General features: G+C 59.4%; 6 protein-coding genes across 6 annotated transcripts; 4 read left to right on the top strand and 2 right to left on the bottom strand.

Moving 5' to 3' along the window:
- Positions 1-213: 213 nt before the first annotated feature.
- On the top strand, positions 214-2,103 carry SPSK_02357 (uncharacterized protein; the record flags this gene model as incomplete). The annotated part of the gene is made up of 1 exon (XM_016729229.1): positions 214-2,103. One exon carries the CDS (start codon positions 214-216, stop codon positions 2,101-2,103), a length of 1,890 nt encoding a protein of 629 aa, XP_016588906.1.
- Positions 2,104-4,229: 2,126 nt separating this feature from the next.
- Positions 4,230-5,481, top strand: SPSK_02560 (uncharacterized protein; the record flags this gene model as incomplete). Its single annotated transcript, XM_016729429.1, has 2 exons — positions 4,230-4,694; positions 4,858-5,481. 2 exons carry the CDS (start codon positions 4,230-4,232, stop codon positions 5,479-5,481), a joined length of 1,089 nt encoding a protein of 362 aa, XP_016588905.1.
- A 372-nt stretch (positions 5,482-5,853) lies between these two features.
- Positions 5,854-6,171, top strand: SPSK_02855 (uncharacterized protein; the record flags this gene model as incomplete). Its single annotated transcript, XM_016729717.1, has 1 exon — positions 5,854-6,171. One exon carries the CDS (start codon positions 5,854-5,856, stop codon positions 6,169-6,171), a length of 318 nt encoding a protein of 105 aa, XP_016588904.1.
- Positions 6,172-6,612: 441 nt separating this feature from the next.
- SPSK_02575 (chitinase) lies at positions 6,613-7,791 on the top strand (the record flags this gene model as incomplete). The annotated part of the gene is made up of 1 exon (XM_016729444.1): positions 6,613-7,791. The coding sequence occupies one exon, from the start codon at positions 6,613-6,615 to the stop codon at positions 7,789-7,791; it is 1,179 nt and encodes a 392-aa protein (XP_016588903.1).
- Positions 7,792-8,128: 337 nt separating this feature from the next.
- On the bottom strand, positions 8,129-10,547 carry SPSK_02262 (uncharacterized protein; the record flags this gene model as incomplete). The annotated part of the gene is made up of 13 exons (XM_016729135.1): positions 8,129-8,450; positions 8,527-8,618; positions 8,679-8,802; positions 8,861-8,951; positions 9,050-9,157; positions 9,226-9,277; positions 9,350-9,403; positions 9,496-9,655; positions 9,753-9,823; positions 9,883-10,018; positions 10,082-10,161; positions 10,221-10,298; positions 10,365-10,547. The coding sequence occupies 13 exons, from the start codon at positions 10,545-10,547 to the stop codon at positions 8,129-8,131; spliced, it is 1,551 nt and encodes a 516-aa protein (XP_016588902.1).
- Positions 10,548-11,349: 802 nt separating this feature from the next.
- On the bottom strand, positions 11,350-12,820 carry SPSK_02477 (beta-alanine synthase; the record flags this gene model as incomplete). Its single annotated transcript, XM_016729346.1, has 2 exons — positions 11,350-12,295; positions 12,366-12,820. The coding sequence occupies 2 exons, from the start codon at positions 12,818-12,820 to the stop codon at positions 11,350-11,352; spliced, it is 1,401 nt and encodes a 466-aa protein (XP_016588901.1).
- Positions 12,821-13,237: the final 417 nt, after the last annotated feature.

Below are 13,237 nucleotides of genomic sequence, written 5' to 3'. Positions count from 1 at the left end.
TCGGTGTAAGTCGACGGTTTCCATGGGTATTGGGTGTTTGCGTTTATTCTCGATGGTTAGTTGTTTGTGTTTCGGTGGCATGCCGATATGTATATAAGAACGGGGCGCCCATATCCAATTCAGGAAAATGCAGAGAAGAGGTCAGGTGCGTCCATATTCACTCGGTGCATTACCAATAGATAGCCATATCCCGACCACATACGTGACAACACCATGGCTTCATCATTACCCTCTGAGGAGGATGTCTGCTTCGAGAACGCCGTCCACGCCAACACCAGCATCTCCCATCCCTACTCGGCCCAACAGCACCATGGCCTCCGCCACAGCACCAGCACCGGCTCGACAGCGACGGCGAGCCACGACGCTGCACAGAACCCCGACAAGGAGCGCCGCCGCGACCCGGCCCTCGACATCACGCTGCCGTACCGCACCCTGAGCGCCGGCGCCAACTTTGCCGAGTACCAGACCGAAGTGCCCGGCGGCGAGATCCCCGGTCCCGTTGAGCCGCCCGCAATCGCCCGCGTGGCCACCATCGCCAGCCGCCAGCGCACCAACCAGCCGCAGCCGCCCGAGCACGAGCGCCGCTACCGCCTGGTGACGTTTGAGCCCAACGATCCGGGCAACCCCAAGAACTGGTCCAAGGCGATGAAGTGGTACTGCACCATGGTCGTGGCGTTTACCTGCTTCGTGGTGGCCTTTGCGTCCAGCGTCATCACGGCGGACATTGTCGGCGTCCAGGCGTCGTTTGGCGCCAGCGAGGAGGTCGTGCTGCTGTCCATCTCGCTGTTTGTCGTCGGCTTCGGCGTCGGCCCCCTCGTGTTCGCGCCGCTGTCCGAAGTCTACGGCCGCCGCATCGTCTACGCGACGACGCTGCTGGTGGCCGTCGTGTTCATCATCCCGTGCGCGGTCGCGACGAACATTGGCACCCTGCTGGCGTGCCGCCTGATTGACGGCATTGCCTTCTCGGCGCCCATGACGCTCGTGGGCGGCACGCTGGCGGATCTGTGGCGCAACGAGGAGCGCGGCGTGCCCATGGCCGCCTTCTCGGCCGCGCCCTTTATCGGCCCGGCCATCGGCCCCCTGGTCGGCGGCTATCTGTCGGACGCCAAGGGCTGGCGCTGGCTGTACTGGATCCAGCTGATTTTGGCAGGCTTCGTGTGGCTCCTCATCACCTTCACCGTCCCGGAGACCTACGCGCCGGCCATCCTCCGGGCGCGCGCCCGGACGCGGCGCGCGGCCACGGGTGAGCCCGACCACGTCACGGAGCAGGAGCTCGACACGCGGCCCCTGTCGGCGCGGCTGCGCATCTTCTTGGTCCGCCCGCTGCAGCTGCTGTTCGGCGAGCTCATTGTCTTTCTCATCTCGCTCTACATGTCGGTCCTGTACGGCCTGCTCTACATGTTCTTCGTCGCCTTCCCCATCGTCTACCAAAAGGGCAAAGGCTACAGCGCCGGCACCACCGGCCTCATGTTCATCCCCGTCGCCGTCGGCGTCCTCCTCAGCGCCGTCTGCGCGCCGCTCGTCAACCGGCACTACCTGACGCTCGTCCGCCGCCACAACGGCCGCCCGCCCGCCGAGGCCCGCCTGGTCCCCATGATGCTGAGCTGCTGGTTCATCCCCGCTGGCCTCTTCATCTTTGCCTGGACGTCCTACGCGGACCTGTCCTGGGCCGGCCCCGCCCTGGGCGGCTTCCCCGTCGGCTTTGGTTTTATTTTTCTCTACAACGCCGCCAACAACTACCTCGTCGACTCGTACCAGCACCAGGCCGCCTCGGCCTTGGCGGCCAAGACGTGCATCCGCTCCTTCTGGGGCGCCGGCGTCGTCCTCTTCACCAGCCAAATGTACGACCGCCTCGGCGACCAGTGGGCCTCGTCGCTCCTGGCCTTTCTCAGCCTGGCCTGCTGCGCCATCCCCTTTTTGTTCTGGACCTACGGCGCGCGCATCCGCAAGCGCTCCAAGTACGCCTACGGCGGCGACGACGACGAGGCCGAGGTCGACAACGGCAGCGGTAGCGGTAGTGGCAGCGAGACGGACCCGGAAAAGGGCCGCACACCCGCTGCCAATGGTCCTGCCCCGACGCTGCAGCAGCCCGTGGCAAATTGATCGACAAAAGCGTCGTTGCTTGCGACACGCGTCTGGACGTGTCCGTTGAGCCGTGAAGCGTGGCAATGCGTGTATGATACCATACGTGGAGGTGTTTGAGTTGATTTTGTCTTTGTGTCGTTGTGTCTTTGTATCTTTGTGTCTTGGCATTGAAAGCGTCTCGTTTGCATTTATTCATATACACCATTTACCACTATAGATAGGTAATAACGCCAATTAAAATTTGTAAAACAAAACCTAAAAATTACACTCCTTGAAGGCTCATTGAAAGTCCCCAGAAACCAATTATTACGTCAGATTCTTCTCTTGTATGACGGCGCCCCGGGTACGAACGCGTCAGATCCGGCACCGATCGATTGCCTCCTGTGCCCGAACGGGACGACGTTGTTGGATTTGCATGTTTCCAAGCACTGAAGCTCATGCAGGGGCCCCCATCAGCCCAAGAGGGCCCCAGAGCGAAGTCGGTGATTGGTACCAACTTGCCGGCAGAATGCACTTTGGACACTAGATTAATAGCAGACGCAGATATGGCCATCCTCCGCCGCCGGTCTTTCTCCCTTTCCGACAGACAATCCCATTTACCACCTTATGCCTTGTGCATTTATGCCGCATGGGGGGGAAGAGGAACGATGTGCTGACGGCGTCTGCTGTGCATCATGTTTTCTGTTTCCACAAATCAACTGCTCATGACGAAGACTCCGCCCATTTAATTGATGTATTTTATTGCTTTGCCATCTTATCACGCCCAAACGCCTGGAAAGTCGGAAGGTCGACGTAAAATTTTGATATTCGGCATGCGGTTCATTTTGAATGTCTGCCAAAGAAGGAGTGTCTTTTTTTCTTTTTTTTTTCTTTTTTTTTTTTTTTTTTGATTCCTACCGATACGTCACACGATGATCTTTGCAAATGACTCAACAGACTCAGAACAAGCACCCTCAAAGCTGACGCGTTTCGAGTCGTGCATGTGTCGCACTGCAGCTCTTGGCTGGAGGACCTAGGCCAGGAGCAGAGCAAAGGACGTCAGCGTTACTGAGCAGTGAAGAAACAAAGTCGCGAGGAAAAGAGTGACCGGTATGGCATACAACCAATATCGTGCTCGGCAAACCTACCGAGAATATATGCATTTCTCATCGCATAGCCGGTAATAGGACCTTGCCAGGACCAATCGAGAGCGGACAAAGACCGACCCAAGTGTTGCCACACCGTGGATCGCTGGCAATTGAGCTGCATCCAGTTCTGGGAGTTCCCCAATTTGAGCTCCGGCAGTACGCAGGAAACATACTGTCATTCAGTGTCTTACCTCATGGGGCATACTACGGCCTGCGCATCGTCTCCGTCTGCAAAGCCGCTCTACAGAAACACGTCACTTTTCTGCTCTCCCGTCCCGCTCGACAAACCGCGGGCCAAGCAAAAGGCGAACCCTCTTTATATTGCTTTTACCCATGTCCCTTTTTCTGTTTTCTCCGTCCCTGCGCCGCTTTTGCAGCCTCCGTTTATATTAACAAAATTGGAGAATCACATAAAAAATCACATCAAAATCACATCAATGGCGCAGGTGGGGAGGCACGTTCCGCTGCCCATGTCCCCCGTCTGTTCAACGGCCGGCGTCTCTTCCATCCTGCCCTCCTCATATCGCATTTTCGCTGCCGCTGCTTCTCTCCTTCATAGTTGCCCCCTCCACCAACATCCGTCTGTTATTGCATACATTCATGCCTCACATGGTATCCCTGTGACGATCTTCACAAATAGCACGGAGCCCTGTTCTTTTTACGTACTCACAAGACTAGACCGACGAGACGTCCACTTTCCTTGCTCATCCCATAGTACACCCTCGAGCCTCTCTCGGTACTCCATATCGCGCATCATCATCCCCTTCTCAGGACATACATATCTTTTTTCATCTTTCTCAGTCCCGCCCCTCCTTGACAGCCTTCCATAAAAAGGGACTTGCGTGGACTGGGATTTATATAGTAGTCCCAGACCTCCCTCTGTCTTGGAGACGCTTCTTGGCTTGTCGTCTTGCTATCTGTGCCCCTTTTCTCGTCGTGTGACTCTATTTCAACTTGCTCTTCCCGACTGTCCCTGACGGATCCGCGACAACACAACCGGCGCCTCAACACCACATCATGTCTCTTGCCACACGGTCACGATGGGCCCTCGTGGCCTCCCTCCTTGCTGTCGCCACGGCCGCCGTCGCCACGGCTACCGCTGATGCCGACAGCCCCATCGATCTGCAGCAGCACTACGGCCCGTTTGGTGGCAATGGTCCGTTTGGTAGCAATGGCCCGTTTGGCGGCAACGGCAATGGCAACGGCAACGGCAACGCAAACGGCAACGGGTTCCCGGGCCTCTTTGGTATCAATCTCCGCGAGGCCATCCACTACCGCACCATCCACGGCATCCTGGCGTCACTCTCCATCGTCGTCCTCTTCCCCGTGGGCTCCATCCTCATGCGTGTCGTCCCCGGCCGCTTCGCCATCTGGGCCCACGGCGTCTTCCAGATGCTGGCGTTCCTGCTGTTTGTCGCCGCCGCCGCCCTCGGCATCTACCTCGTCAAGACGGTCACCATTCCCTTTACGGGCGCGTCCCTTGTAAGTTGTGTCTCGCTCTTGTTGTCCTCGCTCTTTTTGTCCGCGCTACGCTCGCTGTTTTTTGTTGTCCTCGCTTCGCTCGCATTTGATTCTCTTCGCTTCACTCGTTTTCTCTTGTCATCTGGTGACTGCCGGGCGCACTCGCTGACACCGTCGCTCCTAGCTCGCCAACCCCAGCACAAACATCCACCCCATCATGGGCATCGTCACCCTCGCCACCCTCTTTTTCCAGCCCATCCTCGGCTTCGTCCACCACGCCAAGTTCAAGCAGCTCGGCCGCCGCACCTTCTGGTCCTACATGCACCTCTGGAACGGCCGCATCGGCATCACCGTCGGCATCGTCAACGGCGGCCTGGGCCTGCGGCTGGCCAACGCGCGCCGCACCTTGGTCGTCGCCTACATTGTCGTCGCCGTCATCGTCTGGTTCTTCTGGTTCGTCGTGGCCGTCATCAGCGAGATCCGCCGCGCACGGCAGTCCAAGAGGGCCGGGGCCGCTGTTGGCCCCGCCGCCGGTGCGTCACGAGGCGGCACGCCGTACCGCGGCGACGGCCCTGGCTACTACGCGGCACGGGCGCCGGGCCACGGCAGCCGCATGGGCCGCAGCCGCAGCCCCGGCCTCAGCCTCGGCCCGGAGATGACGGCGCACCGCAACATCAGCACCGCGGGCACGGGCGCAGCGCCGGGCAGCCGTCATCCGTCGCACGCGTCGCACAGCGGCCAGCATTCGCCCAAAGTGCGGTCGTCGCACAGCAGCAGCGGTGGCAGCGTGAGTCCGCTACGACGTTGACGACAGGTCTGGTTCTGGTCTTCGTTCCGCGCATGGTCCTGTTTATTTCAATGTTATGGGCTTGCCGATGATGGACCATTCGACTTCAATTTTCTTTCAGCTGTGCTTTCACTGGCGTTGTGGGCGTTCATTTCCTCGTCTGGTAGTTGTTTTATTGTGGTTTGTATTGCGACCGACTTAACAATGGCGAACGGTATGTGTCAGCGCAATGTTGTGAGGATTGTTTAATTCTAGCCGTACAAAAGGCGTTAGGTAGGCCTATCCAAATTTGACTTGTATAATTTTGATTGACTTCTTCAGCCCCGTAGCATTTGAGACATCCTTTCTGAAAGTTGTTACAGAGTCAGAGGAGTTCCTGTCCAATAGCTAGCAATGTCTGCTGTGACGATGACCCGAATGACCAGCAAATGGCAACAATCCTTCACCAATCGACACCGAGACATGGCGAGTCAGTCGCGTCGACCGAAAAGGAAGAGGATCGTCCGTCAGGCTGCCAAGACCGTTATCTGGCGACATGCCCCTATTTTCGACGCGGCAGATGATCATCACGGCCAAAGGGATGGCACCGTTGATAAGCTCCTGCCCGTTTTGGCTGCATCAACGGCCCTTGCAGACACATCGTCGGACGCAATGCAACAATCAAATCGGAGGGATAAAAGGGGGATAAAGAGCATGGAATGGCCGAGATGACATCTGGTCTGACCCAGATGAGCACATGCCGTTTGACTACGGTGCATCGGAGGCTCGTCAAGGTCGCATCGGGAGCCCCATGCGCATAAACAGTAACCTTCCTCGTTCGTGACGTCGTCTTCTGATTTTGTTTCTTCTTTTGTAACGACGCATGATCCCTTGCGTCTCAGTGTATCGCGTCTCCTGACAGGGCTGCTAAGTGAAGATGTTTGAAAGAAAAGCTCGCAGAGAAATTTGGCGGCGGCCTAGACCGCGGGTGGTTGGTATGGGGTCCATGTCGATCGCAAGGACTGGCATGTGGTCGTGATAAACTGGCGACAACGGCCGAGGCTGTTGGGCTTCAAAAGCCAGACTTGCCGCCCACGGCCTGGTCTCTGGTCTCATGCTGAGAAGACAGTTTCGTCTGCACACCTTCTCTGGACGGCATTGACACCAGCCATGATGTCGTTTGTCCACGTCCTAACGGCCTTGCTGCTTCTGCTGGTCCACGGCGGCTTCTCGTCGCCGGTGACATCCTTCACCCCGTCCGACGTCGCCCAGAATCCGGCCCGCCGAGATGCTGCTACCACATACAGCCCATACACCCTCCCGCGGCTCGTCATCTACTTCCAGACCACGCACGACGCGTCCGGCCGGCCCATTTCGCTGCTGCCGCTCATCACCGAAAAGGGCATTGCGCTGACGCACCTGATTGTCTGCTCGTTCCACGTCGGCGCCGACGGCGCGGCGCTGCTCCTCAACGACTATCCGCCGTCGGACGCGCGCTTCCAGACGCTGTGGCGCGAGGTGCAGACGCTGCAGGCGGCGGGCGTGCGCGTCATGGGCATGGTGGGCGGCGCGGCGGCCGGGTCGTTTGCGGCGGACACGCTCGACAGCACCGACAGCGCGACGTTTGAGGCGGCGTACGGCCCGCTGCACGACGCCATCGCCGCGTACGGGCTGCAGGGCATGGACCTGGACGTCGAGCAGAGCATGAGCCAGGCGGGCATCACGCGGCTCGTGGAGCGCCTCGCCCACGACTTTGGCGACCGCTTCGAGGTCACGCTGGCGCCCGTCGCGTCGGCCCTGCTGCCGGGCGGCGGCGGGCCCAACCTCAGCGGGTTCAGCTACGCGGCGCTGGCCAGCACCATCGCGGCGTCGCCGGCGGGGCGCATCGCCTTTTACAATGCGCAGTTCTACAACGGCTTCGGCAGCCTGGCGACGCCCGACGACTACGAGGCCATCGCCACCAACAACGGCGTCTTCACCCCCCAGAACGTGCTCCTGGGCCAAATCACGTCGCCCGCCGAGGGCGGCGACTACGTCGCGCCGGGCACGCTCAAGACGACAGTGGCGGCCCTGCGCGCCCACTACGGCACCGGCTCGCCGCTCGGCGGCGTCATGGGCTGGGAGTACTTTGACAGCGAACCCGGCGGGTCGTCGGCGCCGTGGGAGTGGGCCCAGGACATGACGGCCATCCTGCGGCCCGGGCAGACGCCGGCCATCGTCATGACCCAGGCCGAGGCCGAGGAGCTGACGGCGACATACAAAGCGAGCACAGTCCAGGCGCCCGGCAACAGTGGCGTTCAGCCGGCGGCGCAGGAGCCTGGCCTGGACTACCTGGCCATGGTAAACGCGTGAGGCAAGAGAGAGAAGTGGGGGCAGAGGGGCGGGGTGCGTATATTGTATATCTGGCTGTACATACCAAGGAAGTTGAATACAAGGTTATATTCTGGGCGTCGTGAATAGATATAGATTCAGAATGTATAAGAAGACATGAACGGACTGAAACAAGGAGTCGCTTGAGAACACCGTTTAAGAACTTGAAAAGAACAGAGACACTGATTCGACATTTGATAGGGGGACACGACAGAAGATGCGTACGGGATTGGGCAGCAGTACAGTGCGGTCCGAGGAACCTCAGCCTTCCTAGCGATGGCCTATTCGAGCCACCTGCAGATTTCGCTGTATATCTTCGTCACGAGCTCAACGGCAGCGGTTGCTGGTGCTCGGCATCGTCGGCCACGGGCTGTCTTGTTCTCTTCTTTTCGGCCCACCTGTCGTAGCGAAACGCAAAGTGGATGGCCACAAAGATGACGGCCGACAGCACGGCGAAGCCCAGATACAGCTTGGAGCCAATATGCCAGTTGGGCGCCTGGCTGGCCGGAAAGGCGGCCAGCGGCACAAAGGCGCTCAGCAGGTACGCGAGGATGGTGCCGCTGGCAAACAGCACGGTGCGCACCTCGGGCTCGTCTTGAAGGTGCGTGGCGGCCCAGGAGCAGAGCAGCATGGTGGAGACACTGGAAGGGGGAGAGAGTGTGAGTTGATGTGTCTACAGTCGCAGTATTTATAAACATGGGTCGCATCTTCACTCACCCTCCGACAAAGTTGAGATACCAGCCGGCCATGTAGGCACCGTTGTTGGCGGGCCGGACAATGAGGATGATGAGCGAGATGATGTTGATGCCCTACTGCCGAGTTAGAGAGGAAAGGAAAGGAATGGTAAGGAATGGACCACGGAGACGTACAGAGTGCAGCAAGAGAAACGGCAGACGGACACCAAAGTAGTCACTAAAACCGTTGAACAAGATCTCGGCGACAAACTGGATAGCCTGTCCGATGATGGGCAAGTAGTTGAGCATGGCAACGGAGCTGCGATGTAAGAATGGGTCTTCAAACAATATATCGAGGTCCGATTCTATGCACTCACTATTTCGTCGTGCCATTGGCGTTTTTTAGCGACTTCAACCACAGATTAAAGTAGTTGGACGGCGTCGTGTTGGATCCGATCGGCCAGGCGACTGCCGGGTCAGTGATGAGTTTACGGACCGTATCGACAGGGAGTGGGGAGGGGAAGGCGGACAATAAAAAATAAAAAAAAATAAAAAAGAACACCTACTGGCAAACAGCCACAGCTGCCAAAAGGAAAAGCAGCGCACAAAGCTCTTGAATGTGATGCCCCTCTGCTCCCGTCGGCGGACGCGGCGCGCGCGTGCCAGAGCAATTTCTAATGACTGTCAACAGCGAGCCCGTGGAGCAGGGAGCAAGTAACAGGGGTAATGCAAGCCAACGTACCGATGTGGCGAGGCTTCATGTAAAATTTAGACAGCGGATTGGGGCGCTCGGGCTGTGTTGTTTCTGTCAGCAGGGCAAGTCTTCTCTGTGTCTTTGCATAGACAACGACCGTGTCTCAACATACATAACCAGGGAGGAAGACAAAGGCTGCCAGCGCGACAACAATCGTACAGACGCCCTGGGGGAGGTGTTAGTAAATTGTTACTAGAACGATGCAATCACATGCCCTCGGAGTCGTTTTCCAGCGCCCAACATGTTGCCGTCACGCACGTTAATGATAAACGCCCAGCGCCAGCCAGACCGGCCGAGGGCGCCGTCAAGGTTCGTCGACAGCGCGCCCTGCAAGGCCCCCGAGAGCATGGCCCCGGTCGGCTGGGCGACGTTGTAGATGCTCATGCGCAGCGCAATCTCGTCTGGCAGGTACCACTGGCTGTGCGTGTTAGCTGGACCCGTCACCCATCTCGTCGTGGAGGAATGCTGTGACGCGAGGCCGTTGGGAACGGGGGGAGGGGAAGTGGACCGCCGACCTGATGATGGTAATGTAGCCTGGCCAGGCACTGCCCTCAAACAGGCCGATGAGGAAGCGGAGGCCGTACACCTGGGACATGCCGTCAGCCGTTGTGTTTCCTGTCGTGTCACACACTGGGACTCGCGTACCGTCTTGTACGAGTTGGCCAGGGACAGACAGCACGTCAAAACACCCCAGATCACTTCGCACGCGGGCAGCCATCGGTGCGGTCCAAAGTGGGAGACGATGATGCATGACGGATAGAGCATGACCATGTAGCCGATGCTGCCGATGTTAGGTGATGCTCGTAAGCGATGAACGATAGTGGTGGAAGGACAGCCGACTTACTTAAAGTACGTCGTAAAGTAATTGTATTCGTTGCCGACGAGGTTCAGCTCGGTCTGCATGCCGGACACATAAGCGTTGCTCTGAATGCACAGTCAGCGAAAGGTCGTGGGAGGATCCGTATCTGGGCCGCAGTACGCACAATGTTGGTCTGGTCGAGGTACTTGAACGTGTATCCCAGGAAGCCGACCACAAGAAGACCAAGGTCGAGTCGCCACACCTGTTTCCGTCAGCAATGCGAGACTTTCATGGTCTGCTTCTGGTTGGTCTCGCTCTTTGTACGCACAAATGCGCGTTCTTCTTGGGCGCTAATGTCTGGAATGGCCGCGTACGAGGGCAGGTCCGTCGACGTCGGTGTCGTGAGGCTGTCTTCGAAGCCCGTCTCGTCGGCCTGGGACATGGCGGCCGTTTTGGCATGCGCCGCGACGTTGGCGCCGCCCAGCGCAGTCTCTTTTTCGTAGTCGGCCATGATGAAGCACGATGTCGTCTTTGCCGCACGTCAAACGAGAGTCGTATGGGAACGAACTGGGCTGAGACGTCCTGGCGGGCGCACGCCGTACCGATCGCCGTACTATATTATATATATATATATTACCTTGGACCCGACACACCTACGAAGAGACCAGCGACGTCGCTTCCTTCGACACTCTGCACATGCTAGTCAATCGGCGCCCATCTGCACCTTTTGGCTCTCATTTGTCCGCCTGGGCGAGTCCCAGGTGTGAGATGCGAGCCCCAGAAGATGGCATCATGCGAGCTGTGGAGATGGCACCAAGGCGCGCCAAGAAGACGTGATTTGCCAGGCCATGCAGATGCTACTGTGACCCCCAACGAATGCGACCTGCACCAGGACTGTTTGTAGCACTTGGTGTACGCCGCAAAGTCTGCGTTTTCAAAAGCTCTGGCAGCTTATCCATGTCGCAACAGCCGCCGTTACAAGAACTAGCATTGGCTCCCACAGCCGAAGCAAGCTAGACAGTGCCGGCCGGATGATTTCACACTAACAGGAGAGCTTGTCTAGATTGATTGCACGCAACGGTCACCGCATGTCGCGACATGGCACCAGTGCATGCCTACAACACAGTCTCGCTCTCTACGTCAACGCCACGAATGCAACCAATGCCGCCCGTTTCCCCGTTTGCTTTATTCGGACACCAGTCGTTGTTGTGTCCTTGTCTACTCAGACACAGCACGTATTATATGATTACAATCGAACCGAACTCGTTTGTGGACAAATCATAAAAAACAGTTGATGCATTCTATACAAAGCACTAAATGTCTCGCTTCGCGTCGAAGCGGAGCACGGCCCCCAGCAGCACTTGCGCGCCCTTGATGCAGTCCTCCGGGCTGCAGTACTCGACCGGCGTGTGGCTCAGGCCGTCCTTGGTCCGCGTAAACACCATGCCCGCCGGGTAGTGCTTGTTGACGTTGCAGCTGTCGTGCCCGGCGCCGCTCCACATGCGCCGGTGGCCCGTGATCGTCGCGCCCGACGCCGTCGTGTGCTGGCCGACCTCCTCCTCGGCGGCGGCCTCGACGGCGGCCACGCAGTCGGGGTGGAAGACGGCGGGCGCGTTGTCGGAGAGGCAGGCCCAGTCGACGCTGACGCCGCCCTTGGCGCCAATGTCGGCGAACTGGGTTTTGCACGCCGCCACCATGGCCTGCAGGCGCGCGGGCTCCGGGTGGCGGATGTCGAGCGTAAAGGACGCCGTGTGCGGGATCGTGTTGGGCGTGCCCGGCAGGGCGCTGACGACGCCGGCCGTGACGACGCCCACCTTCTTGTCGGTCGACGCGGACTCGGCGTGCGCGACGCCGTTGCTGGCGACAATCATCTGGGCGGCGGCCAGCAGCGCGTCGCGGCGCCGGTGCAGCGGCGTCGTGCCGGCGTGGGCGTCCTTGCCGCGGACGGTGACCTCGTACCAGGCATAGCCCTGGGCGCCCTCGACGACGCCGACGGGGCGGTCTTCGGCCTCGAGGATCGGGCCCTGCTCAATGTGCAGCTCAAAGTGCGCGGCCATGGGCATGGCCGCCGGCGTCGCCGGCGTCGTGCCCAGGAAGCCGATGCGCTGCAGCTCCTCCTTGACCGTCACCGGGTCGCTGTGGCCGTAGCGTGCGGCCGCCGCCGGCGTCTCTTTGCAGTTCCAGGCCGCCTCGAGCGACGTCACGCCGGCCCAGACGCCCGACGCCATTGTGATCATCGGGAACCGGGCGCCTTCTTCGCTGCGGGTGGGTTAGCGAGCAAGCAAAAATAACAACGGGTGATTGGCGACGTCGCTGTCCGGTCTCTTACTTTGTCCAGTTCACCAGCCCAATGGGCCCCTTCGTCTTGACCCCCTGCTCGTGGATCGTCCGCAGCGCCTCCAGCCCGGCCAGCACGCCCAGAATGCCGTCGTACCGCCCGCCCGTCGCCTGCGTGTCCAGGTGCGAGCCCATAAACGTCGGCGGCACGTCCGTGTTCTCGCCCCCCCGCACCAAAAACATGTTGCCGATTTGGTCCACCGTCACCGTGCACCCCAGCGCCTCGGCCTCCTTGGCCAGCCAGCGCCGCACGGCCGCGTCGTCGTCGTCGAGCGACAGGCGCGCCATGCCCGTCTCGGTGTGGTCCTCGCCGTAGCGGTGGGCGGCGCCCCAGGTCTCGGAAGTGTAGTGAATGGACTCGACGAGGCGGGTACCATTGATGCGCGGCGTGGTGCCGTAGGCGCGGGCGCCGGTCGCCGAGGAGGGAGGGGCGGCAGAGGCAGCCATTGTGGGAACCGTTTGAGAAATGGGGACGAATCGCTGTGTCAGTGTTGCTCTGGCGGAGAAGTGACTCAAAGACCGTTGCGCTGACTGCCGAACTATGCGAATGGTCTTCATGGCGCAGGCGGGCGCGGTATCGCGGCGACCTCTGCCCTTTTTATTTTTTTGTCCGATAGCAGCTGTCGCCCGCGTTGTCGAGCGCGTCGCGAGTCTAGCCGTGTCCAGCCCCTGTCAATGGCAAGAGTCGCTTGAGTCACTTGTCGTTGGTGGCGTCAAAACGCCGAGAGAACCCCGCGATGTCAATTGGGGAATGGGGGGTGAGGGGGGTAGGATGGGAAGGAGATCTGCATTTTACGTAAGTTGGGGAACCGGAGGATGCGAAGGAGCAAAGGCCGAGAACGTTGTGAAAGGAAGGAACGGGCC

Source organism: Sporothrix schenckii (assembly GCF_000961545.1).
Source record: "Sporothrix schenckii 1099-18 chromosome Unknown Cont43, whole genome shotgun sequence".
NCBI classification, from domain to species: Eukaryota; Fungi; Ascomycota; class Sordariomycetes; order Ophiostomatales; family Ophiostomataceae; genus Sporothrix; species Sporothrix schenckii.
This window is presented reverse-complemented; position numbering and strand designations above follow the sequence as displayed.